The sequence below is a fragment of the Misgurnus anguillicaudatus genome, unplaced genomic scaffold (assembly GCF_027580225.2).
Source record: "Misgurnus anguillicaudatus unplaced genomic scaffold, ASM2758022v2 HiC_scaffold_29, whole genome shotgun sequence".
NCBI lineage: Eukaryota > Metazoa > Chordata > Actinopteri > Cypriniformes > Cobitidae > Misgurnus > Misgurnus anguillicaudatus.
In genome coordinates this window covers 10,621,047-10,645,205 of record NW_027395279.1, presented here as the reverse complement: position 1 = coordinate 10,645,205, position 24,159 = coordinate 10,621,047, and the positions used below count along the sequence as shown (strand labels likewise).

The following is a 24,159-nucleotide window of genomic DNA, read 5'->3' as shown; positions in this document are numbered from 1 at the left end:
GCTGACTCGACTCCTATATTGAAGGGGTTTTATATTTAGCAGTCAACAGACGACCTTGTAAAAAATAATTAATCCTTTTATAAATTTGTGGATTTGCTTGAGCTAGAAATAGCTACTGAACATAAATAAAATGTGCAAAAGGATTTTGAAAAAATACCATTAGAAAGAGCTAAAGAGTTTTTGAACATAAATAAAATGTGCAAAAGGTAGATATGTGAGTAAAATTTTCAGCATGGTAAATGCTAAAACTAGTAGTTCAGATAGAAAAAGCTTGAAAAAAACTTTAAAATGACACCAAGACCATGTCTATGGGGTCAAGAATAACAAAATACTGGCCATTTGAAACTCTAAAGTCATTTATTTTGTCCCATTGTTTTCCATTTTGCGGGTGGTAAAACTACTGTGCACGTCGTTCAAATTAATTGAAATTTCGTTTACTTTTAGTTTAGCAATTAAACTAAATGTATATTACAATTTCAAGAATGTTTTCTGCACATCGCCTGAGGAAATCCGAAGTTGCGTCGAGGGGAACCAAACTGAAAGCCGCGACAGCGGAGATTATCCAGCATCACGTACCTACAAGGCTTGCGTCTGACCTGCAGCTATCATTCTGGCTTGGTGGGATGTTAGCGAGTCCTCTGATTCTGAAGGTGTTCTTTTACTACTCAGAGTCTAAAACAAGGAGGGCATATTACGTGTTCATTGTATTTTCATTTTAACCGAGCAGCTATGGTTGAGCGTTTCACACACAAACACACACCTCTCCAGAGCACGTTGACAGTGTCAACTTGACACTGACTGAAGGACGCATGCGCTTTTAACTTGTAAACGCAAGGGTGTATGGGTAATGTAGTCTCTGCTCTCGGTGGAACGAATTAGGAAGCGTACATTAAGGGCGCTCTGAAAAGCGGCATCGCAGCCAAATGATTAAATTAAACCTCTGATTTTTAAACAGATGAGCGTTCCGGTACGCTAAAAGCACGTTCTGGGCGCACGTAGAGGTGGTGGTACGCTCAAGAGCTATTTTTAGAAGTGGCGGTACTGAGTACCGGGGCGTTCCGGCCCACTTAAAGCACTGGTTAAAGTGACCCAAAAAATGGGTTGTTTTAACCCAACTGCTGGGTTGTTTCAACATGGTTGATTAATAATAGCCCAGCAGTTGGGTTAAAACAACCCATTAATTGGGTCATTTTAACCCAGAAATGTGTTCTGTCCTAAATATTTTTTAGAGTGCAGTATATTAAATTGGAGTCAGATTATAATTTAAACACAGATGTCAAAGAAAGTAATTAAATCCTGATAAATAGAATTAATCTTTTAGAAGCGCCAAGACATGAAAGAACACGAGATCCCTTCACTGTTGGGCCGATGGGTGGCTCCTTACAACACACATAGCTTCTAAAATGAGCCGCTCTGAGGAAAAGTCAATCAACATTATTATTCATGACCCTGGGGACAAATCCTCGAGTTGTAAATGGACATATAAAACAGTATCTGGGTAATTTTTGCACCTAGAGTTATAAAGTCACATAGCTTCTATGTAGATATCAGACAACAATGTAACATATTGTAATAAGGGATTCTTTAACACCTTTAATATTTTGATTATAATTACACTTTAATGTATATCTTTAAATATAAAAATCACCACTGCGGATTATATGTGGGTTTTTTCTGTAAAATATGACTGCACTAATGATCTTTTACCAGTTACAGTAACAAAATCTTGTTAAAAAACTGACAAGTGTCATTGATTTTATATTGACAGATAAACCAACTCTGACTGTGCAGCCACAGATGTCTGTGTTTATTGGAGACTCAGTTACTCTGATCTGTGAGGTTCATCAGTCCACTGGATGGAAGTTTCTTTTCATCACACCATCAAACCCTCAATCCTTTGAAACTTCAGAAACTAAAACTAAAACAATCAGATCTGTTCAAGTTTCTGATGGAGGAGAGTACAAGTGCAGAGCCAGAAAAGGAGAAAACCCTCACTTAGACACACAACACAGTGAACCAATAAGATTGACAGTAAAGGGTAAATATTTGAAGAGTTTGGTTCCAAAACGCAATAAATCCATTTTGACAAATTTTGGTAAAAACGTGTTTTCTATACCAAGAAAGTGACAAGATGAAAACAACTATTTTCTGTTACAAACTTTCACACAGCATCTTTAGGTTATAAAAACATAAAAAATTCAAATCCATAAGTTGATTTTCAAAGATTTATTATAAAAACGGATTAATTTTTCCACAAAATGCAATAAATCCATGACAAGTTTTTATTCAAAATGCTATAAATCTATTGAATCAATAGCCTATATAAATGTGCATTCATGTTTGCCATGTTATATTCATTTAGTTGACTATTTGTACACACTAATTAAAAATATAAACATTAATGTTATTAATCAAAACACTTACTTTGTCATATTAAGAACCCTGTCATTGCGGTTACTTGACGTCTTCGCTTAACGTCTTTCACAGAGATCATCTGTAAAATGTTTTTGGTCCTGCTCGATTTTCGTTGACTTTGAGTAAAATAATGGAAAGTTTTTCATAAGATCCTCTGGGGTCAATGTGTTAGCATGAGAAGCTTGATGCTGTCGGGAGAACAAGCACCCGTCTCCCGAGTGCCTCTCAGGGAAAATATTAGATGCTGATGGCTTACGTTTCTTTCCCATCACAGAAAACCATCACAGGTTTAGCGATGCAATTAAAGTATTATTTTGTTTTGTTTGTTGATCACGTAGTACAAAGTAGATGAGGAAAACCAGGACTCCGTGTACTCAGCGCGTCCGCCATTGTTTGTTTACATTGCGTGAACGGTGGGCTGTAATATCAGAAATGGAGTTATTGCGTTCTGTAAAAAATGGGAAGTGGCGTTTGTCGCATTTTGGGAAAAAAGGGAGAAAAGATGACAGAATAACACGGCGGATATTGGATTTTGCGTAAAATTAAGAATTTACTTTTAACTACTGACCTGATATAATGCTGATTTTGGCAGTAACTCATTTTTTTCAAAAATGGCGTTTATTGCGTTTTGGAACCAAACTCTTCATTTATACTCACATACTCTGTTCTGAAAACATTATGAAAATTATTTCATAGGACACTGAACGGCAATTACGTTTATAGATAATACAACTTTTAAAGCTTTAAATTAAATAAGACAAATTATGTTTGTTTTATGTTTAAAATCGTGTTGAATTACAAAAGCTAAAACATTTACCTTAATATAAATATTCAATTTAAATAAAAAAATCAAATTTTGCTAATTTAGTTCTTTATTATCAGCAAGAAAACACCACTAAAGTTTGTCTACACTGTAAAGAAAAGTTATAACAACTTGGTTTTGCAATTCAATTTAACCTATTATTTTACGTTTTGAAAAATATAATAGTGATAAGTTGTCATAACATAGAAAAACTGTTGAAAAGTTGAAATTGTTTAACTTAATTTAAGTTAAAGTAACATAAAAGTATATGTTTATTTGACATAATTTTTACAGTCTATTTATATTCAGATAACAACTTAAAGGTTTAATCTATCAATAATACTGTATGAGTTTCAGATTCACTGTTCACAATGATTTTATTTTAACAGATGTAAAACCAAAACTTACTGTGCAGCCACAGACGTCTGTATTCGTTGGAGACACAGTTACTCTGATCTGTGAGGTTCATGAGTCCACTGGATGGAAGTTTATCTTCATAAACCCTTCAAACACTGAATCCACTGAAACTACAGGAACTAAAACAATCAGATCTGTGCAAGTCTCTGATGGAGGAAAGTACAAGTGCAGAGCTGGAAGAGGAAACCCTCAGGTTTATACACAACACAGTGAACCAATAACAGTGACAGTACAGAGTAAGTATTTATACTCACATTATACACTTTGTTTTATTAGCATGATAACATTAATTCCTAAAACGTTGAGCAAGTGCAATAATGGTTACAGAGGAAAAAACTATAATATGATAGCATATATGTTTTGCAATCAGTGTTGGGTAAGTTACCCAAAAAAAGTTATTAACTACTAGTTACTAATAACATATTCAATCATGTAATTGGCTTACTGTACAAATTACTTTCTCCAAAAAGTATTTGATTACTTACTTTATTCTTTCTAAATCCTATTTAGTAAATGATACAAAGATAGGCTTGAAATGGCTTGAACAAATCATATAAAAGTACATAAATTATTCTGGTACCACTTTAGGGTCCAATTCTCTCTATTAACTAACTATCAACTACTTTTGCCTAAATATACTTTATATACTGCTAATTAAAGTTTTTAATTTTAAGTATTGACCGAAAAAGGGCATGGTAAAGGATGTAGAATAAGGTTTTGCAGAATAAGGCATTCATATGTGCTATTTAGGTTCTAATAAACAGCCAATATCTTAGTAATATTAATGCTAATAACCAACCAGTGATAATAGTATTACTATTATTCTTATTTACTATTAAAATATTTAAAGTGAGAAGGATTCATAAAAAAACATTTTAAACATTAGACATTATAGTATTTTGATGTTAAATCCACTATTGTATTATTTAAATATAATTGTTCTACAGTCCATACACAGTATGTAGTTAAATTACATCTGAAGTAAATGTAATTAAATTACTGGAAAAATAAGAGTAATCCCTTACTTTACTTCTTCAATGGAAAAGTAATTAAATTACAGCAACTAATTACTTAGTAACTAGTTACACCCAACACAGTTTGCAATCAAGTGTTTATTTGACATTATTTTCAATGTGAATTGTTGTTATTGTACAGAAAGACCAACACCTGAAGTGTCTGTTTGGCCTGCTGATCATGTATTCAGAGGAGAAACTGTCAATCTCAGATGTGTCATCAATGGAGGAGGAGTCAGCAGCTGGCAGTACAGCTGGTATAAAGATTCAATCATCCAGCAGAATAAACTTCAGTATTACACAATCAGATCTGTTACTGAATCTGACGCAGGTAAATACACCTGTAGAGGAACAGAGACCAGAGGATCACAATACTCACACATCAGTAATGCAGTTACACTGACAGTATCAGGTGAGTCTGTTTATTATCCTTCACAATATACAGTCTATATATATATATATATATATATATATATATATATATATATATATATATATATATATATATATATATATATATATATATATATATATATATATATATATATATATATATATATATATATATATGAAGAGTTTGGTTCCAAAACGCAATAAATCCATTTTGACAAATTTCGGTAAAAACATGTTTTCTATACCAAGAAAGTGACAAGATGAAAACCACTATTTTCTGTTACAAACTTTCACATAGCATCTTTAGGTTATAACAACATTAAAAATTCAAATCCATAACTTGATTTTCAAAGATTTATTATAAAAACTGATTTTTTTACAAAATGCAATAAATCCATGATAAGTTTTTTTCAAAATGCTATAAATCTATTGAATCAATAGCCTATATAAATGTGCATTCATCTTTGCCATTTTATATTCATTTAGTTGACTAGTGTTATACACTGATAAAAAAAAATAAACATTAATGGCATAAATCAAAACACTTACTTTGTCATATTAAGAACACTTTCATTGCTTCGGTTATACTTGACGTCGTTGCTTAACATTTTTCAATGTGTCGAGTGCCTCTCGCGTGAATTATTAGATGTTGATAGCTAACGTTTCTTTCCCATCACAAAAAACCATCACAGGTTTATCAATGCCATTAAAGTAATATTTTGTTTTTGTTTGTTTGTTGATCAAGAAGTACAAAATAGATGAGGAAAACTAGGATTCCGTGTACTCAGCGCGCCGCCATTGTTTGTTTACATTGCGTGGAATGGTGGGCTGTAATTTGTGGAGCGGATTTATTGCATTCTGTGGAAAAGGAGGAGTGGCGTTTATTACGTTTTGGGAAAAAAGGGAGGAAAGATGACAGAATAACACGGCGGATATTGAATTTTGCGTAAAATTAAGAATTTACTTTTAAATACTGACCTTATAAAATACTGATTCTGGCAGTAACTCATTTTTTTCAAAAATGGCATTTATTGCGCTTTGGAACTAAACTCTTCATATATATATATATATATATATATATATATATATATATATATATATATATAGTCAACTCAGGTTATATACACAGGATTAAAATTACTTCTACAAGAGGGACTTGACATACAACAAAATATACACTCATTATTATGAAATAAAATATTAATATTTATGCGGCAACTGTATTGAACGTTGAATATACTAAAAGCAAGGCTTGTCATTAACTTTTTTGCTCACCCGCCAAAGTGGCTAGTTGGTTTTCAAAGTTACTAGCCACTCAGCATTTTCACTGGCCAAAATTTAGTTGTTGGTAAAACTTGATTAAACTTGACTTTGGCATCCTAAAATTACTTTAATTTTACTAATTTTACTTGATTTAGCTAGATTAGATGCAGAATTACCACCTCAAATTAAGACTACATTATTTAGCTGGTGTATCAGTATAGATCATATCATATATTTAGGTGCATGAAAAACATGCTAAGTAAGGCATAAATAGATTAAATTCTAATGAATATATTACAAGTGATGCAGGGGTGTAGAAGATTACCTGAAAAGATAAACACAAAAACCCTAGACAAACATTATTAACAACAGCAGTAAATTTATTTGCAAATGTCGAGAGGGCATTATTGTTGCACAAAGTAGCCTTCATTAACTCTTTCACCGCCAGCATTTTTAAAAAAAAGTTGCCAGCCAGCGCCAGCGTTTTTCATGATTTTCACCAAAGTTTAATGCCTTCCAGAAAATGTTCTTCTTCAGATATATAAACATACAATATACCAAATGAAAGAACAGACCCTCTGGTTTCAAACAAAAAAAAAAAACGTTTCATCCTACCTTGAGTAGTTCTTTTGTAATCAGCTTTTGAATATGGGTAGGTTTCTGCAAAAACATCACATTTAGATAATTCCATTTTTGTGACGGACTTTTCATAGAGATCCAATTCAGAGCGATCCTTAAAACAGACACGGACATGCAGCAGCTTGTCATAGGGCAATACTTCCGGGTTTAAAAAGTTGCGGAAGGGCGCCACCTGGTGGGTAATAGCGGTATTGCGGAAAGACGGAAAATCTCCTCATTGGCGGGGAAGCGTTTTCTCGTAATTGACGAGATATCTCGTCAATGTCGGGGAAAGAGTTAAAATGATGTGCGAGCGGCGAACCTCTCCACTGCTGAGTTTCCTTTGATTTTGGACAAAACTGGGATGTGTGCATTCAGGTATGTGCTATGAATTTCTCTCCACTCTTGCCCAGAGAGTGTGTACGCAACAAATGGTCTCAGTGTTCTCGTACACACTGCAAACTTTCGGGAGTGACAACCGCATTTAAATGCGGGAGTGAATCCCCTAAATGTTCGTTTCATGTCTGTACGGAACAAGACTCACTCCCGTGATGATTGACACAGAAATAACCATAGCAACGTTCTGCCGTCTCGCGTGCTTATCACTCACAGCTTTCACCAAAATAATCTAACAGCATTGTGTTTTGCAATAAACCTCCATCCTGGCATTGTGTATTGTACGGTTCTTTTGTGAGGCTGCTTCACAGTGCGCAGTCTTGCAGTGTTGCCAGGTCCTCTGCTTTTTTGTACGTAAGTATCGTTTTGGCGCTTAACTGTTTAAGGCTTTTGGCTCATGAAACGATCAAGTTTTGGTGTTAATAAAGTGTGAATGTGCCGGTCCCAATATTTTGATCTTTGAAGTAAAGCATTTAGATTTATTTCGGTTTATTATTGGACTTGATCGCTGTTTTTTTAGTGCAAGATTAGGCAACACTAGTCACCAAACCTTGTGCCTCTGTCATTTTCTGAACCGCACATACAGAAGACTTTTTTCCCCTTCTAGGCATGGCCGTAGCTACCATTGAGGACACCGAGGTCATGTCCTCGGTAGTTTTTTCTTGAAGAAAAGCCATCGTTAGCCAACCAGAAGCAGGATAGGCTCATACACTATATACATGCACAGTCCGAGCAGTGCCGTGTTGCCAACTTGTTGATGACTTTGTCGCTAGATTTAGCAACTTAAAAAAAGCGAAAAAGGACAAATCTAGCGATCTTTTCTGTCGTGGTTGGAGACTGACGCGAGATCATGTATCATTCTCTACACTCAACGAGCAGCGGGTGCTGCTGCTAGACACTCACAGACAGCCCGGTCCTCACGTGCAGTCCGCCCGAGTCCCTCACGCCCGCAACGACAGAGCGATGGAAGTACAACAAGCTCAAAGGTAGCGGTCGCAAACACAGAGTATAATAAGCACTGCTTCTATACAAGAATAGTATGCAAGAAAGGCAAGAATGTTTATGTAACATGCAACGTAAGAAAGAGTCTCTCCACGTCTGTAATTCTAATCTAATAATGAAAATGAAAAGGCTGTAACAAACTTAACTATCATCTGGAAAGCCAGCAAAAGATGAGCAGAGAAGGAGGGAAGGTGAGAAAGTTAAAGGTTATGCAGCAAATAGCCTACAATATGGGATGCAATACGGCAATCAATGAGATTAAAACCTACACTACTGTTCAAAAGTTTAAGGTCACTTAACTAAAATGTTAACTATGCTCTTAAAAATCATTAAATCTGAAGGCTTATGGTTAAATGCTTGAAATTACTTTTGTAGACAAAATATAGCTGTGCCAAACAGATTAATTTTTGTTATTAGAAACCAAAAAATATATTTTTTGAAATAGATGACTTACACTGAATATTGAAGAAAAAGCAGCCACCAAGAGCCCATATTATATATAAACTCCTTCTATACTCTTAAAAATTCATCCTTAATTGAAAATTTAAGAAGCTTCTTGAAAAAATGACACAGTTTCTAGGCAAAGGGTGACTTGCACTTCAGATGATGAAATGTAACCATTGATTTATTTTGGATGCTTTTAGTCACCAACAAAATTCTCACAGACACAGTTACATTTGTGCTATGTTGTAGTTTGGAGGTGTTTATTATTATTCTGTAATATGGAAAAAATGTAAATAATAAAAAAATGTCCTCGGTATTTGAAAAATCCTGGCTACGGCCTTGCTTCTAGGAATTTATTTTTTCAGAAGAGAGATCTGTCATGTTTATGATGCACGTTTAAATACTTGATTAACTACTAGTTGTTTAGTTTGGTTATGTACACACTATGCAGAGTTTCTGTAAATGCGTTTGTCACTACCTGCATTTTGCGGGAGTTAATTTGGTTGTAGAATGCGGTTGTGAGTCCCGAACTGAAGTGTGTGTGTACAGAACAGGATTATGTCATGACCCAGTTTCTTTCTCTCTTTCTCTACATTCCATACACACACACACACACACACAATCACACACACAATCATACACACAATCATACACACACACATATCGCCCGCTCTCATTACTCTCTGCCGCAGCTGTTTCCACTCTGTCTCTCTCTTCACCTGTTCCTCATCTTCTCTCATTAACCTAGGCTTTATCTATCGTGCCCTGTCTTTGTCTTTTGTCAGATTGTTAAGCTATGCAGACGTGTTCGTTTCTGTATTGGATTTATCTCTACTATTCCCTGTCCTGTCCTGTCCTGTCTCGTGTGTGAGGATTACATTGTTACTGTTGGAATTACCCCCCCTGCGTTTATTTGTCATACACAGAACTGTGGCTCGAGAGAGACTTGTGTTGTACCTGTGTGGTGCTGCTGGCTGGCATCGGTCTCCTCTCGCTGTCTCCGGGTGCCTTGTGAACCCCGCTGCCCTTTTCGTTCTGTTCTGCCACAGAGGACTATTTAGTTATCGTTCTCCAGCCACCTGGATACTATTCTGTTCATCTGTGTCTTTGTTGGTGCCTTTATCCTCTGCCTGTGGCCGCATTAATAAACTGTGACATTTTTCTGCTATCCCTGCATTTGAGTCCTTCATTCCCATAACAGAACAATCTGACCAAGCATGGACTCAGCGGGTAGCAGCCCCTTTCAGGCAGCCGGTCCCTTTCAGGCTGCCGTCGAACAGCAGGGTGCCCTTCTAGGACGGCACGAGGAGGACATCACCGCTGCCCGACATGCGGTCGAGACGCTTGCTGCCCAGATGTCTGACCTCTCGCAGCAGGTACATCATATCCGCCAGCCGCGGGCCTCATCACCGGTCACTCATGTTCCACCGGAGCCACGGATTAACAACCCTCCTGTCTATTCGGGTGAACCTACTCAGTGCCGTGCCTTTCTGACCCAGTGTGAGGTGGTTTTCTCCCTTCAGCCAGTGACGTATGCTAGGGAGCGCTCGAGGGTCGCTTATGTCATCTCCCTTCTCACTGGTCGCGCCCGGGAGTGGGCCACGGCTAACTGGCAGGCGGAATCGGATTGTGTTCTCAGCTTCGCTCAATTCAAGAATGAGATGATCCAGGTCTTCGACCGTTCTGCCCATGGCACTGAGGCTTCTCGTCAGCTGTCCGTCCTTCGACAGGGTAGAGGCTCGGTGTCTGATTTTTCTATTGAGTTTCGCACCCTCGCTACCACCAGTGGCTGGAACGAGCCTGCTCTCATCGCCCGGTTTTTGGAGGGTCTTAGTTCGGAGATCAGGGAGGAGATCTTCATTCGGGAGGTTCCTCTTTCCCTCGACGACCTCATCGCTCTCGCCATTCGGGTTGAGAAGCGGTTTGAGCTTCGCCGCAGAGCCCGCCGCACGGTGACAGCGGCTTCCCCTTCCTCATCTGTCAGGGCTGCACCTGTTTTCGCCGAAACTGTGCCGGAGCCTATGCAGTTAGGTGGTCTTCGTATCTCTCCCAAGGAACGGGAGAGAAGGATTTCTAACCGTCTATGCATGTACTGTGCAGCCGCTGACCATTTTGTGTCTGCATGTCCGGTAAAAGCCAACGCTCGCCGGTAGATGGAGGGTTACTGGCGAGCGCCATCACACAGAAAACCCCTTCCAGGGCTTGTACGTCACTTCCGGTCATGCTTCATTGGTCTGCTTCATCAATTGCCAGTTCTGCCTTAATCGACTCTGGGGCAGAGGGAAATTTTATTGATGAGGATTGGGCTCTACAACAAGGTATTCCTCTCATGCATTTAAGTGACAGTACTCCTTTATTTGCCTTAGATGGCAGTTCATTACCCAAAGTACAGAAAGAGACTGTTCCACTGACTCTAACCGTTTCTGGTAACCATAGAGAGACAATTTCTTTTTTGATTTTTCGTTCTCCATTTACCCCTATTGTTCTGGGTCATCCTTGGCTTAAACGCCATAGTCCACATATTGATTGGTCTAAGGGATCAATTGTTTCGTGGGGGTTGTCTTGTCATGTTGAGTGTTTAGTATCTGCTGTTCCTCCTGTCTCTTCTGTTTCTGTGTTTCAGGAAGAGGCTGGTGATTTGTCTGGAGTTCCGGAGGAGTATCACGATCTGCGGGAGGTCTTCAGTCGTTCACGGGCCACCTCTCTCCCTCCTCATCGTCCATATGACTGTGCTATCGATCTCTTACCCGGTACCACGCCTCCTAGGGGTAGACTTTATTCTCTGTCGGCTCCTGAACGGGAGGCGCTAGAGAATTATCTTTCTGATTCACTTAATGCGGGAACCATCGTTCCGTCGTCATCTCCCGCTGGTGCGGGGTTTTTCTTCGTAAAGAAGAAAGACGGTTCGCTCCGTCCCTGCATAGATTATCGAGGGCTGAATGACATCACTGTTAAGAATCGCTATCCTTTGCCATTGATGTCTTCAGCCTTCGAGATCCTGCAGGGAGCTAAGATTTTTACCAAGCTCGATCTCCGCAACGCATATCATTTAGTGCGTATTAAAGAAGGAGACGAGTGGAAGACCGCCTTTAACACGCCCCTCGGTCATTTTGAATATCGGGTCCTCCCTTTCGGTCTAGTCAACGCCCCCTCCGTGTTTCAGGCCCTTGTCAATGATGTTCTCCGCGACATGCTTAACATTTTTGTGTTTGTCTATATTGACGACATACTTATCTTCTCCCCGTCTCTCCAGGTTCATGTCCAGCATGTACGCCGTGTGCTTCAACGCTTACGTGAGAACCGGCTATTTGTCAAAGCAGAGAAGTGTTCGTTTCACGTATCTTCGGTCACGTTTCTGGGTTCAGTAATCTCGGCAGAGGGGATTAGTATGGATCCTTCAAAGGTTCAAGCGGTGGCAGATTGGCCGGCTCCCAATTCTCGTGTCTCGTTACAACGCTTCATTGGCTTTGCAAATTTTTATCGCCGCTTTATCCGAAATTTTAGTCAGGTGGCCGCCCCTCTCACCGCTCTAACATCTGTCAAGTCACGCTTTGAATGGTCAGAGTCCGCTCAAAAGGCTTTTGATCATTTAAAGTCTCTCTTTACTACCGCACCCATTCTTATTACGCCTGATGTCACTAGACAGTTCATCGTCGAGGTTGATGCGTCTGAAGTTGGAGTGGGTGCTGTTCTATCACAGCGATCTGCAGCTGATGGAAAGATCCACCCGTGCGCCTATTATTCCCATCGTCTTTCGCCTGCGGAACGTAATTACGATGTCGGCAACCGGGAGCTGCTCGCCATACGCTTAGCGCTCGGCGAGTGGCGACATTGGTTGGAGGGTTCTTCTATTCCCTTTATTGTCTGGACCGACCATCGTAATTTAGAATATATCCGTTCCGCTAAGAGATTAAATGCGCGTCAGGCTCGTTGGGCATTATTTTTCACGCGCTTTGACTTTTCTATCTCTTACCGTCCCGGTTCAAAGAACGTAAAGCCGGATGCCTTGTCTCGACTCTTTGATCCCTCGACCTCCTCCTCGTCACCGAAGGAGATAATTTCTCCTGGTCTCGTGGTGGGAGCCGCAGGGTGGGGAATCGAGAAACAGGTAAAGCGCGCTTTATCGCGCGTTGCCGTGCCACGAAATTGCCCTAAGGGCTTACTCTTTGTTCCGGTGCCCACACGCTTGGCTGTCCTACAATGGGGACACTCATCTAAATTAACTGCCCATCCCGGCGTTCGGGGCACTCTTGCGGCCATCCGCCAGCGTTTTTGGTGGCCCACATTAGAACGAGACGCTCGCCGCTTTATTGCTTCATGTGCGGTTTGCGCTCAAACTAAGGCTGGTAATGCTCCGCCAGCCGGTCTGCTCCGTCCGCTGCCTGTTCCTACTCGTCCATGGTCTCACATCGCGCTTGACTTTATCACCGGTCTTCCCCCGTCTAATGGTAACACAGTCATTTTGACGGTGGTTGATCGGTTTTCTAAGTCTGCCCACTTTATCCCACTCACTAAACTCCCCTCTGCCAAGGAGACCGCCCAGATAGTTGTAGACCATGTATTTAAATTACATGGTTTACCCTCTGAAGTAGTTTCTGACAGAGGACCACAATTTTCCTCTCTATTCTGGAGAGAGTTTTGTCGCCTCATTGGTGCCACTGCCAATCTCTCGTCGGGCTTTCACCCCCAAACTTGTGGCCAAGCTGAACGAGCCAACCAGATCATAGGTCGGCTCTTACGTAGTCTCGCATTTCGTAACCCATCATCTTGGTCTGAGCAGCTCCCGTGGGCAGAGTATGCCCATAATTCGCTCCCATCCTCTGCCACGGGACTGTCTCCGTTTCAGTGCTGCCTCGGGTACCAGCCTCCTTTATTCTCTTCACAAGAGGTTGATTCTAGATGCCCGAGCGTGCAGACATTTATTTCTCGCTGTAAACGAACCTGGAGAAGGGTAAGATCCGCTCTGTGTCGCTCTCGTAAACGCATGTGCATCACTGCTAATAAGCGTCGGATTAAGAGCCCCCGCTATTTGCCGGGTCAAAAGGTGTGGTTATCCACAGCAAATTTACCTCTCCAGTCTGAATCTCGTAAATTGGCTCCTCGATTTATCGGACCTTTCCCTATCACTAAGATTATTAATCCTGTCGCTGTCAAGCTCCGTCTCCCGTCTAATCTTCGCCGGGTACACCCCGTTTTTCATGTCTCTTGCATTAAGCCTGCCCCCCGCTCGTCCCCTCGCTCCGCACTTTCTGCCATTCGTATCGAAGGGTCACCCGTTTACAGAGTCCGCAAGATTTTGGACATGCGTCGTCGGGGGCGTGGACATCAGTACTTGGTCGATTGGGAGGGCTATGGTCCTGAGGAGAGGAGTTGGGTTTCTCCCCGGGACGTCTTGGATCCTTCGCTCATTGATGATTTCCTCCGGTCTCGTCAGGCTTCCCCCTTAGGAGCGCCAGGGGGCGCTCTTTAGTGGGGGGGCACTGTCATGACCCAGTTTCTTTCTCTCTTTCTCTACATTCCATACACACACACACACACACACACAATCACACACACAATCATACACACAATCATACACACACACATATCGCCCGCTCTCATTACTCTCTGCCGCAGCTGTTTCCACTCTGTCTCTCTCTTCACCTGTTCCTCATCTTCTCTCATTAACCTAGGCTTTATCTATCGTGCCCTGTCTTTGTCTTTTGTCAGATTGTTAAGCTATGCAGACGTGTTCGTTTCTGTATTGGATTTATCTCTACTATTCCCTGTCCTGTCCTGTCCTGTCTCGTGTGTGAGGATTACATTGTTACTGTTGGAATTACCCCCCCTGCGTTTATTTGTCATACACAGAACTGTGGCTCGAGAGAGACTTGTGTTGTACCTGTGTGGTGCTGCTGGCTGGCATCGGTCTCCTCTCGCTGTCTCCGGGTGCCTTGTGAACCCCGCTGCCCTTTTCGTTCTGTTCTGCCACAGAGGACTATTTAGTTATCGTTCTCCAGCCACCTGGATACTATTCTGTTCATCTGTGTCTTTGTTGGTGCCTTTATCCTCTGCCTGTGGCCGCATTAATAAACTGTGACATTTTTCTGCTATCCCTGCATTTGAGTCCTTCATTCCCATAACAGATTAAGCATTAAAAGGTGAAGTGACAACCGAATTACTATGCAGTGTGTACGGGACCAGTATGCGCTGGGTGCAGAGAGTGCTCATGGGAGTTGTATTTTCCCAGTGTCGCATTGCACATTGTTTACTTTTAAGAAAACTACAATAAAAAATATATTCAACCTGCCAAAGTGGCTAGTGGGATTGGCTGTCTTACCCGCCACAAACAAAATCTACCCGCATCCGGCGTGTTGGTGGGTGTTAATGTCAAGCCCTGACAAAAAGCTACCTTTAACTTTTCCTATGCAAAAAGAAACATCAGTGTTCAGTGAAAAGACTGAAGTGTGAGATAGAGGATCAGTACAGAAACTGCAGATATCTGTGGTATAAAGACACAACTGAAGTGTTTAACTCTGAGCATTACACTATAAACAGAGACTCTGTGTTTTATTCTCTTGCAGGATCAATACCAAAACCTAAACTCACATCAGATACTGAAGGATCTGTACTGACAGGTAACACAGTGACTCTGAAGTGTCACATTGATCATTGGTCTACTGGATGGAAGTTTTACTGGTACAAACATACACAAAACACTGAGAAGACGACAACAGAAACAAACTCTTACACAATCAACAGTGTTAAAGTTTCAGATGGAGGTCAGTACTGGTGTAGAGCTGGAAGAGGAAACCCAAACTATTACACAGACTACAGTGATGGACTGTGGATAAATGTTACAGGTGAGAGATGACATGGATCTCAGTCACTGTAGACTGAATTTAATCTGACAGTCTGTTATGGGTTGTTAGAAATTTCTAATGTCAAAAACGTTTTTGCCATCATTTGCTGTCCTCTTTGTTATTCCAAATCTTTATAACTTCATCTTCTATTTACTTGTTACACTAAATAAGAAATTGGAGAAGAACAGCTTTAGAAGACTTGGAGGCATGCTCCTGATTAGGGTTGGGTATCATAAGAAATTTTATTGTTCCGATTTCAGTTCCAGTTATGCCTAACGATTCCCGTTTCAGATTCCGATTCTACATTTATCACTTTCAAAATATTTTAAATGTAAAGTGAATTAATATTTTCAGTCACTATATAATTTATTCCTGTTGAAGTAGCCCTTGTAAGATCTCACGGCCACGTTTTCCGCATGATTTTAGACATGAATTGTGAAACAAATATTAAGAAATTAAGCACTTAAAACTTAAAGGAACAGTATGTAAGAAATTTATATCAATTAATCATAAAATGGCCCTGATATGTCACTAGACATTAAGAAATCATTTTCATTTCAAATACTTATATCACTGACAACAGTGGTCTGGCCAGGATATTGTCATTTAGAAAGTGGAGTTGCAGCCCTCAACAGATGTTTATATTGTCATTTTGTGTATTGGCCACCAGTTGTGTGATTGCAGTACCAGTTTTAGCCAAAAGTTTTGTGATTGCAATACCAGTTTTGCCCACAATCCTACATACTGTTCCTTTAATAATTCCGTGCGGTTCCGATTCCTTTTAAAAACAGAACCGGTTCTGAATAAGAAACTGTTTTCTGTTCCCAACCCTACTCCTGATTCACTTTTATTAAGTGAAAAAATATCAGCCTTTTTTTAATATATTTATTCGTTGTGCCTTTTTGGAGAAAAGAAATTCATGCAGGTTTGAAACAAACATGATCGTTAAAGTTTTTTACAACCCGTTTTTTGTCAATTGAGAAATGTTTGCTGTTTCCCCAACTATGGTCTTTGTTTAAATCAAATCAAGTGTTTAAATATATGAAAGGTTGTGTACATGTGTTTTGTTAAGCATTTTACATGATGATATAACGAATTAATTATAAAAAAATAATTGTGTTTGTACAGAGAATCTTAAACCTGTAGTGAGTGTTGATCCTGACAAACAGCTGTTCAGAGGAGAAACTGTTACTCTGAGATGTGACATACAGGATACAGGAGACACTGAGTGGACATACAGCTGGACTGTAGAGCCATATAACTTGTATAGACGGTTCTACTGTAAGACACAAGAGTGTAAGATCAACAACATTCAACAGACTGACAGTAATAAATACACATGTAGAGGAAAGATACGTGAACAAAACGCAGAGATGAGTGATGCTGTTACACTGACTGTATCATCAGGTGAGTTTATATGTTTGTTCATCATTATTAGTGTGAAGAGATGAAGTGTAACATGTTATTCATGAGAGATTGATCACTTTCAGATAAACCACAGACAGTTTTAAGTGTTTCTCCACAGCAGTGGTTGACTGAAGGAGATTCAGTGACTCTGATGTGTGAGGTTATAAATTCATCTACAGGCTGGACATTCAGCTGGTTCACTGTTTACACAGGTAATATCTCATTCATTTCATAACATCAACTCAACTGGGTTAATTCAAAACATTTTAAGGCTTAAATAGATTTTCATTATTTAATTTTAAAAACATTTATTTCACATTTTGACTCTTTGGTGAATAAAGATGATTATGAGCTGGTGTCAAACAGCAGTAGAGGTGTTAAAGGCATCTACACAGTGAGTTCAGTGACTGTGAAGCACACAGGAGTTTATATGTGCAGAGCAGAGAGAGGAGATCCAGTCTATCACACAGACAGTAACACACAAACACTGTGGATCACTGGTGAGTTCATCACACACAACTAAACCACAACAATCTCTTACACTCTGTGTCTTATATCATTTATTTATTTATTTATCTCTTATAAAGATGATTTTCTGTCATTTTCTTCTCAGGTGTTTCTCCTTCAGTCTCTCTGATCATCAGACCCAACAGATCTCAACACTTCTCATCTGAATCTCTCTCTCTGAGCTGTGAGGATCACAGTAACTCTACTGGATGGACAGTGAGAAGATACACACACAAACTGAAACCTTGTTCATCATCAGACACGAGATCTACAGGAACAACATCTAACTGTACAATCAGATCTCTCAACACATCTGATACTGGAGTGTACTGGTGTCAGTCTGAATCTGGAGAGAAACTTTATCCTGTTAATATCTCAGTACACAGTGAGTTTGTATTTATTTATTTTAGAGGCAGAAAATCTTAACAATCAGTGCATAAAGACATTCATGAACAGAATTAAATCATTTCAATAATCAGTAGCTATTAAATATTTTTTTTAAGTATAAATGCATATACTTGCTTCTGCAGAACTTAAAGTCCATGCAAATTTCAATATTAAATGTGTTATCAGTTTGTGACACCACAGAAAAATGTGATAAACCACCCAGATAAATGTGAATGATTAAAAAAATGACTTTAAACTGACTAACAACACAGGGCAGATGCAGATGGTTGCCAGAGTGTTGCTATGCGACTGCTAAGGTTTCCAAGTGTTTTTAGACCAGCACTACAGTATATTGTTGCAAGTGTTTTCTTGCTGGTTGCTAGTATGTTGATAGGTGAGTATTATATTCTGGACCTTATATAATGGTTAAAGATGCTCTTTCATTTTAAGTCTATGGAATTTACTTTATTTTTCATCATCTACCAGATGTAACACGCTGAGAGAAAATAGCAATAATCTGATATATTTTTATAATTTATAATCATCATCATTTCTTCTGTTGTGTAGATGTTAATGTGATTCTGGACAGTCCTGTTCATTCTGTGACTAAAGGAGATAATCTGACTCTACGCTGTTTATATCGAGATAAAAAACCCTCTAACCTGAGAGCTGAATTTTATAAAGATGGATCAGTGGTGCAGACTACAGGAGACATGATGATCATCCCTACAGTCTCAAAGTCACATGAGGGTTTCTACTACTGTAAACACCCAGAGAGAGGAGAGTCTCCAAAGAGCTGGATCTCAGTCAGAGGTGAGAGTCGATAGAAAGGATCTCAAGAGATTTGTTTGTTTTGTTCAGATATACTGCATGATAATGTGTTTGTGTTTCAGGAGACTCTCAGATGAAGACACGTAGCTTCAACATGATCACTTTTCTGCTGGCAGTTTCTCCATATTTGTTAGGGACAGTCGTGCTGATTGTCAAATGCTGTAGACTGAGAGGTGAAACATCTCTTTGATTTATTGGGTCATTATAATCTATTATTATACTGAATGTAACAAATTAGTTAATATTGTCATTATTACTCAGTGTGTCTGGATTATTTCTGAATAAATTAACATTAATGTCTGTATGATGGATGAGTTGTGTTGAATTTGTTGTGGCATCTTGAATTTGTATCATATTTCACTTTATTAGCGACACTCTTTATCTGTACAGATCCTTTGATTTAGATTTTTCTAATGTTTCTTCTTCATCTACTTAAACATCTTTGTTCATTTTACTTATTATTGTCACCCTTAGCTTGCTCACTGAGAGATTTGTCAGCCATTTTTCTTCATAAAGGGTCGTTGAAATGTGATGCATTAGATTAAAAAGTGCTATGCAAAATAAATTGAAATCATCCTGCCTCTCTCCTTCTGATTTTCTCATTCAAAAACACACTTTGTATGCATTTAGTGACACAGACATGACTTTAGTAATCTTTTTTTTAGTTTGTATGGTAGCCTGTTTCCGTCATGCGCTTTAAAAAAAAATTATATTTATTAAAAGTCATAATTATGAGATTAGAAGAATTCACTTGAATGAAATGTTTTTCATGATCTTAAAGGGACAGTTCACCCCAAAATGAAAATCCAGTCATCATTTACTCACTCTTATGCTGTTACAAACCTGTATGACTTTCTTTGTTTTGATAAACACAAAGGAAGATATTAAAAAACAATTTTCATTTTTGGGTGAACTATCCCTTTAAAAATTGTTTAATCCAAAGTGCATGTAAAAAAATTTGATAGACAAAGTTTTTTTTTAGTTTTTATTAATTTAATGATTATATGCTGGCCCTTTGCCTACAAAATCAGTTGTCCTCGGTTAAGAGATAATCATTTCAACTTGATTAAAAAAGCCAAAAGTAATAATTGAATTGAATGATATATTTATCACATGAAAGAGTACATTGTAATATTTATTAAAAACTACAAACAGTGAGTTTTGAACAATATTTACTATTATTTTGTGATTGCTCAAAATGTGTCCCACATATTCGTCACCACCGTCAGATATTTATAAAAAGCAATAAAATCAGACAACTACAGGGTCAACTGCATTCCCGAGGACCCCATTTTCAAACCTTCAACTCTACTGCATGCTTCAAGATCACTCAAGCTCCTGTAGGTTTGCTATTTTCTCTTTAACTTGTTGTTTAAACTGCTACTGTGACACACTGTAAAAAAATTATGTAGAAATTACAGTATTACTGGGTATAACTTACTGTAGATTTTACATTTATGTTATTAAAGGGAAACCAGGTAAGTCTGCGTAATATTTCTCTACGAGCTCCCCCTAGTGTCTGAAAGTAAATGCTTTTAAACACACTGTCGTAAAAACAAACTGTTGTCCCTCCCCCCTCTGAACCAAGTTTATCAGCTTATTTCCAATCCAGTTATGTTTCCCTTCCGTCAAGGGTTTTTGATGCTTCTTTCCCGGCTCTGCCATTTGCAACAATCGCTAGCCATGTTTAGCTCGCCTGCCTCTGTGTTGTTTGCTGTAAAGTGATACTGCTTCTCGCGATATCTGAGACTTTGCGAGACTGAAGGACACCGGGTCGGATACAGCGAAGTTGCAAGTGGGTATTCTTCCTACAGACGGTAGGGGCGGGCGCAAGAGACTTCATTCGTCCGGTAATGAGTCATTTAACCATATACCGACTTACGAAGATGATTTATTAACATAAAAATGCTGCCTTGTGTCCCTTTAACTGGCAACAGTTTGTTTAAAGTTAAATGAACATGAAACATTTTCAATCTACATCTTTTACAGTAAGTTACTGGCAACCAGCTGCATAATTACAGCAAATTTTTACAGAACATGTCAACACTGTCATCTTTGCATAAAAAATATTAGATTAGATTATGAAATAAATGTAAAATTTTTAAGAAGAGGTCTGAAGTAGCGAGCAACAGAGAGGAAACAAGATGGCTAATGTGAACAACTCATCTATTTCATGTGAAAGAGTAGGTTTTTGTCACCACCGTCAGATGTCACCACCGTCAGGTTTTCTGTCTTTTCTGTCAGGTTTTATGTATTTTAGGAAGTTATGATTTGACATTTGTTCATCACAGTGCTCAGGATTGTTATTTTTTGGACCAAATATTTATATAAAGTATAAGCAAGAAGCCATTGACTTGAGTGGTATAAATTTTGGAATTGTATGTTGTAATGAGGCCACTGTCACCACCGTCAGATTGGTGTTTTTTTTGGTGGAGTTTTATTTGTTTTAAATAAATATGCTTACAATATATTTTTTCAGTGCTGTTGAGTTATTAAAGTAATAGTCTCTCTTAATACAAAAATATGTTTATTAAATAAAAAATCATTACTTTTTCTATTTAGGCTTAAAGTAAATGTACGAGTAACTGGAAAAACGCCTATTTTGTGAAGAAAAAAAAAAGATACAAACAGGGGAAGTTGCACAGGTAAATTGCTGAACAGCCAAGACCTTGGTCTATAATGATATATCTTCAAATGTTGTAATTTAACTAACTTTTTTTTCCAAATTTAAACCTGTTTTATCCAAATTCCAAAGAATCACTGTACTGCGAGAATGATAAAAGAAATCATACAGAGGAGTCTGATTACAAATCGCTCTCGCACTACTCTGATGTCATCCACCTGTATCTAATGTGGTAGATATAACCCCTTTTTTAAACATTTTGATTTTACCGGACGAAATCTATCAAAGACAATGAGAGCTGATGTTGGGGAATATAGCCAAATTCGTGCCAAATTATTATTGATTCAGTCAAAATCTCTCCAACTGCTTTGCACACAAAAGCTTTAGCTTACATGAAAGTAGGGTAAGGACTTGAGGCTTCCTAAAATAATGAATGGAGTAGAGATGTATGTCTTTATTATTAGGGCCCTGCCATCAAGACATCAAATGTGCAACAAACACAACGCAAAACACCATTCATAAGCTGAAATGTGTAGCCTACTATCTCACACACACATGCTCAGTACACTTCCATTATTAACTTAACCCCTTCAGAACTTCCAATGTTTAATCAGTGTGCCTTATTTTGATTGGTTGATTATTGATTAACTAACAACAAAATGTTATGTTATGTTGTTATGACGACGTGTCAAATGATGTATCAACATGGCGGATGTAGTACATCTGAATTCATTCATACTACCTATTTAAAGTGCACCTATGTCATTGTTAAAAAACAATGTTATTTTGTGTATTTGGTATAATACACAATTTTGTACAAAACTTGTTGATTTGAAACGCTCTGTGTCCCTGATTGGCCAGCTAATCTGTACATTGTGATTGGCCTGAATACCTCTGATGTCAGCTGGAAATGTGACGCTCCTTACCATGTTTGAAAGATTCGCTAACAATGCAATGCTAACAGGAGTTAACTTAACAGGCTGAACAGAATCAATAAGAACAGAGTGCTTTTAGAGTAGTTTATTTCTGATAACAAGGAAATAAATGTCAAGTAAATTACCTACGTTCATATATCATATCTAACACGTATCAATTATTACACAGAGTTAACGTTACTGTGTAAAATGTATGTATAATGTTAGCTGCACATCCTTTAATTGAAGAGTTTGGTTCCAAAACGCAATAAATCCATTTTGACAAATTTTGGTAAAAACGTGTTTTCTATACTTTCACATAGCATCTTTAGGTTATAAAAACATAAAAAATTCAAATCCATAAGTTGATTTTCAAAGATTTATTATAAAAACGGATAATTTTTTCCACAAAATGCAATAAATCCATGACAAGTTTTTATTCAAAATGCTATAAATCTATTGAATCAATAGCCTATATAAATGTGCATTCATCTTTGCCATGTTATATTCATTTAGTTGACTAGTTGTACACACTAATTAAAAATATAAACATTAATGTCATTAATCAAAACACTTACTTTGTCATATTAAGATCACTGTCATTGCGGTTACTTGACGTCCTCGCTTAACGTCTTTCACAGAGATCAGCTGTAAAATGTTTTTGGTCCTGCTCAGTGCTTTAAGTGGCCCAAAAGAGGTGCCGGTACTCTATTTTTTTTTGCTGAGTCGACTCCTATATTGAAGGGGTTTTATATTTAGCAGTCAACAGACGACCTTGTAAAAAATAATTAATCCTTTTATAAATTTGTGGATTTGCTTGAGCTAGAAATAGCTACTGAACATAAATAAAATGTGCAAAAGGATTTTGAAAAAATACCATTAGAAAGAGCTCTTGTAGAAAGAGTTTTTGAACATAAATAAAATGTGCAAAAGGTAGATATGTGAGTAAAATTTTCAGCGTGGTTAAATGCTAAAACTAGTGGTTCAGATAGAAAAAGCTTGAAAAAAAAAACATTAAAATGACACCAAGACCATGTCTATGGGGTCAAGAATAACAAAATACTGGCCATTTGAAACTCTAAAGTCATTTATTTTGTCCCATTTTTTTCCATTTTGCGGGTGGTAAAACTACTGTGCACGTCGTTCAAATTCATTGAAATTTCGTTTACTTTTAGTTTAGCAATTAAACTAAATGTATATTAAAATTTCAAGAATGTTTTCTGCACATCGCCTGAGGAAATCCGAAGTTGCGTCGAGGGGAACCAAACTGAAAGCCGCGACAGCGGAGATTATCACGTACCTACAAGGCTTGCGTCTGACCTGCAGCTATCATTCTGGCTTGGTGGGATGTCAGCGAGTCCTCTGATTCTGAAGGTGTTCTTTTACTACTCAGAGTCTAAAACAAGGAGGGCATATTACGTGTTCATTGTATTTTCATTTTAACCGAGCAGCTATGGTTGAGCGTTTCACACACAAACACACACCTCTCCAGAGCACGTTGACACTGACTGAAGGACGCATGCGCTTTTAACTTGCAAACGCAAGGGTGTATGGGTAATGTAGTCTCTGCTTTCTGTGGAACGAATTAGGAAGCGTACATTAAGGGCGCTCTGAAAAGCGGCAGCGCAGCCAAATGATTAAATTAAACCTCTGATTTTTAAACAGATGAGCGTTCCGGTACGCTAAAAGCACGTTCTGGGCGCACGTAGAGGTGGTGGTACGCTCAAGAGCTATTTTTAGAAGTGGCGGTACTGAGTACCGGGGCGTTCCGGCCCACTTAAAGCACAGGTCCTGCTCGATTTTCGTTGACTTTGAGTAAAATTATGGAAAGTTTTTCATAAGATCCTCTGGGGTCAATGTGTTAGCATGAGAAGCTTGATGCTGT

The 24,159-nt window shown here is 38.5% G+C and overlaps 1 protein-coding gene across 1 annotated transcript in view; it reads left to right on the top strand.

Moving 5' to 3' along the window:
- LOC141362838 (Fc receptor-like protein 5) overlaps nt 1–19,041 on the top strand; it is a 34,075-nt gene extending 15,034 nt beyond the window's left edge. The window contains exons 3-10 of the mRNA XM_073865096.1: nt 1,769–2,038; nt 3,607–3,874; nt 4,794–5,059; nt 17,096–17,229; nt 17,338–17,512; nt 17,626–17,904; nt 18,474–18,719; nt 18,800–19,041. Coding sequence (XP_073721197.1) covers nt 1,769–2,038; nt 3,607–3,874; nt 4,794–5,059; nt 17,096–17,229; nt 17,338–17,512; nt 17,626–17,904; nt 18,474–18,719; nt 18,800–18,927 — 1,766 coding nt within the window. The 3' untranslated portion in view covers nt 18,928–19,041. The remainder of the gene's footprint in view (nt 1–1,768; nt 2,039–3,606; nt 3,875–4,793; nt 5,060–17,095; nt 17,230–17,337; nt 17,513–17,625; nt 17,905–18,473; nt 18,720–18,799) is intronic.
- Nucleotides 19,042–24,159: the final 5,118 nt, after the last annotated feature.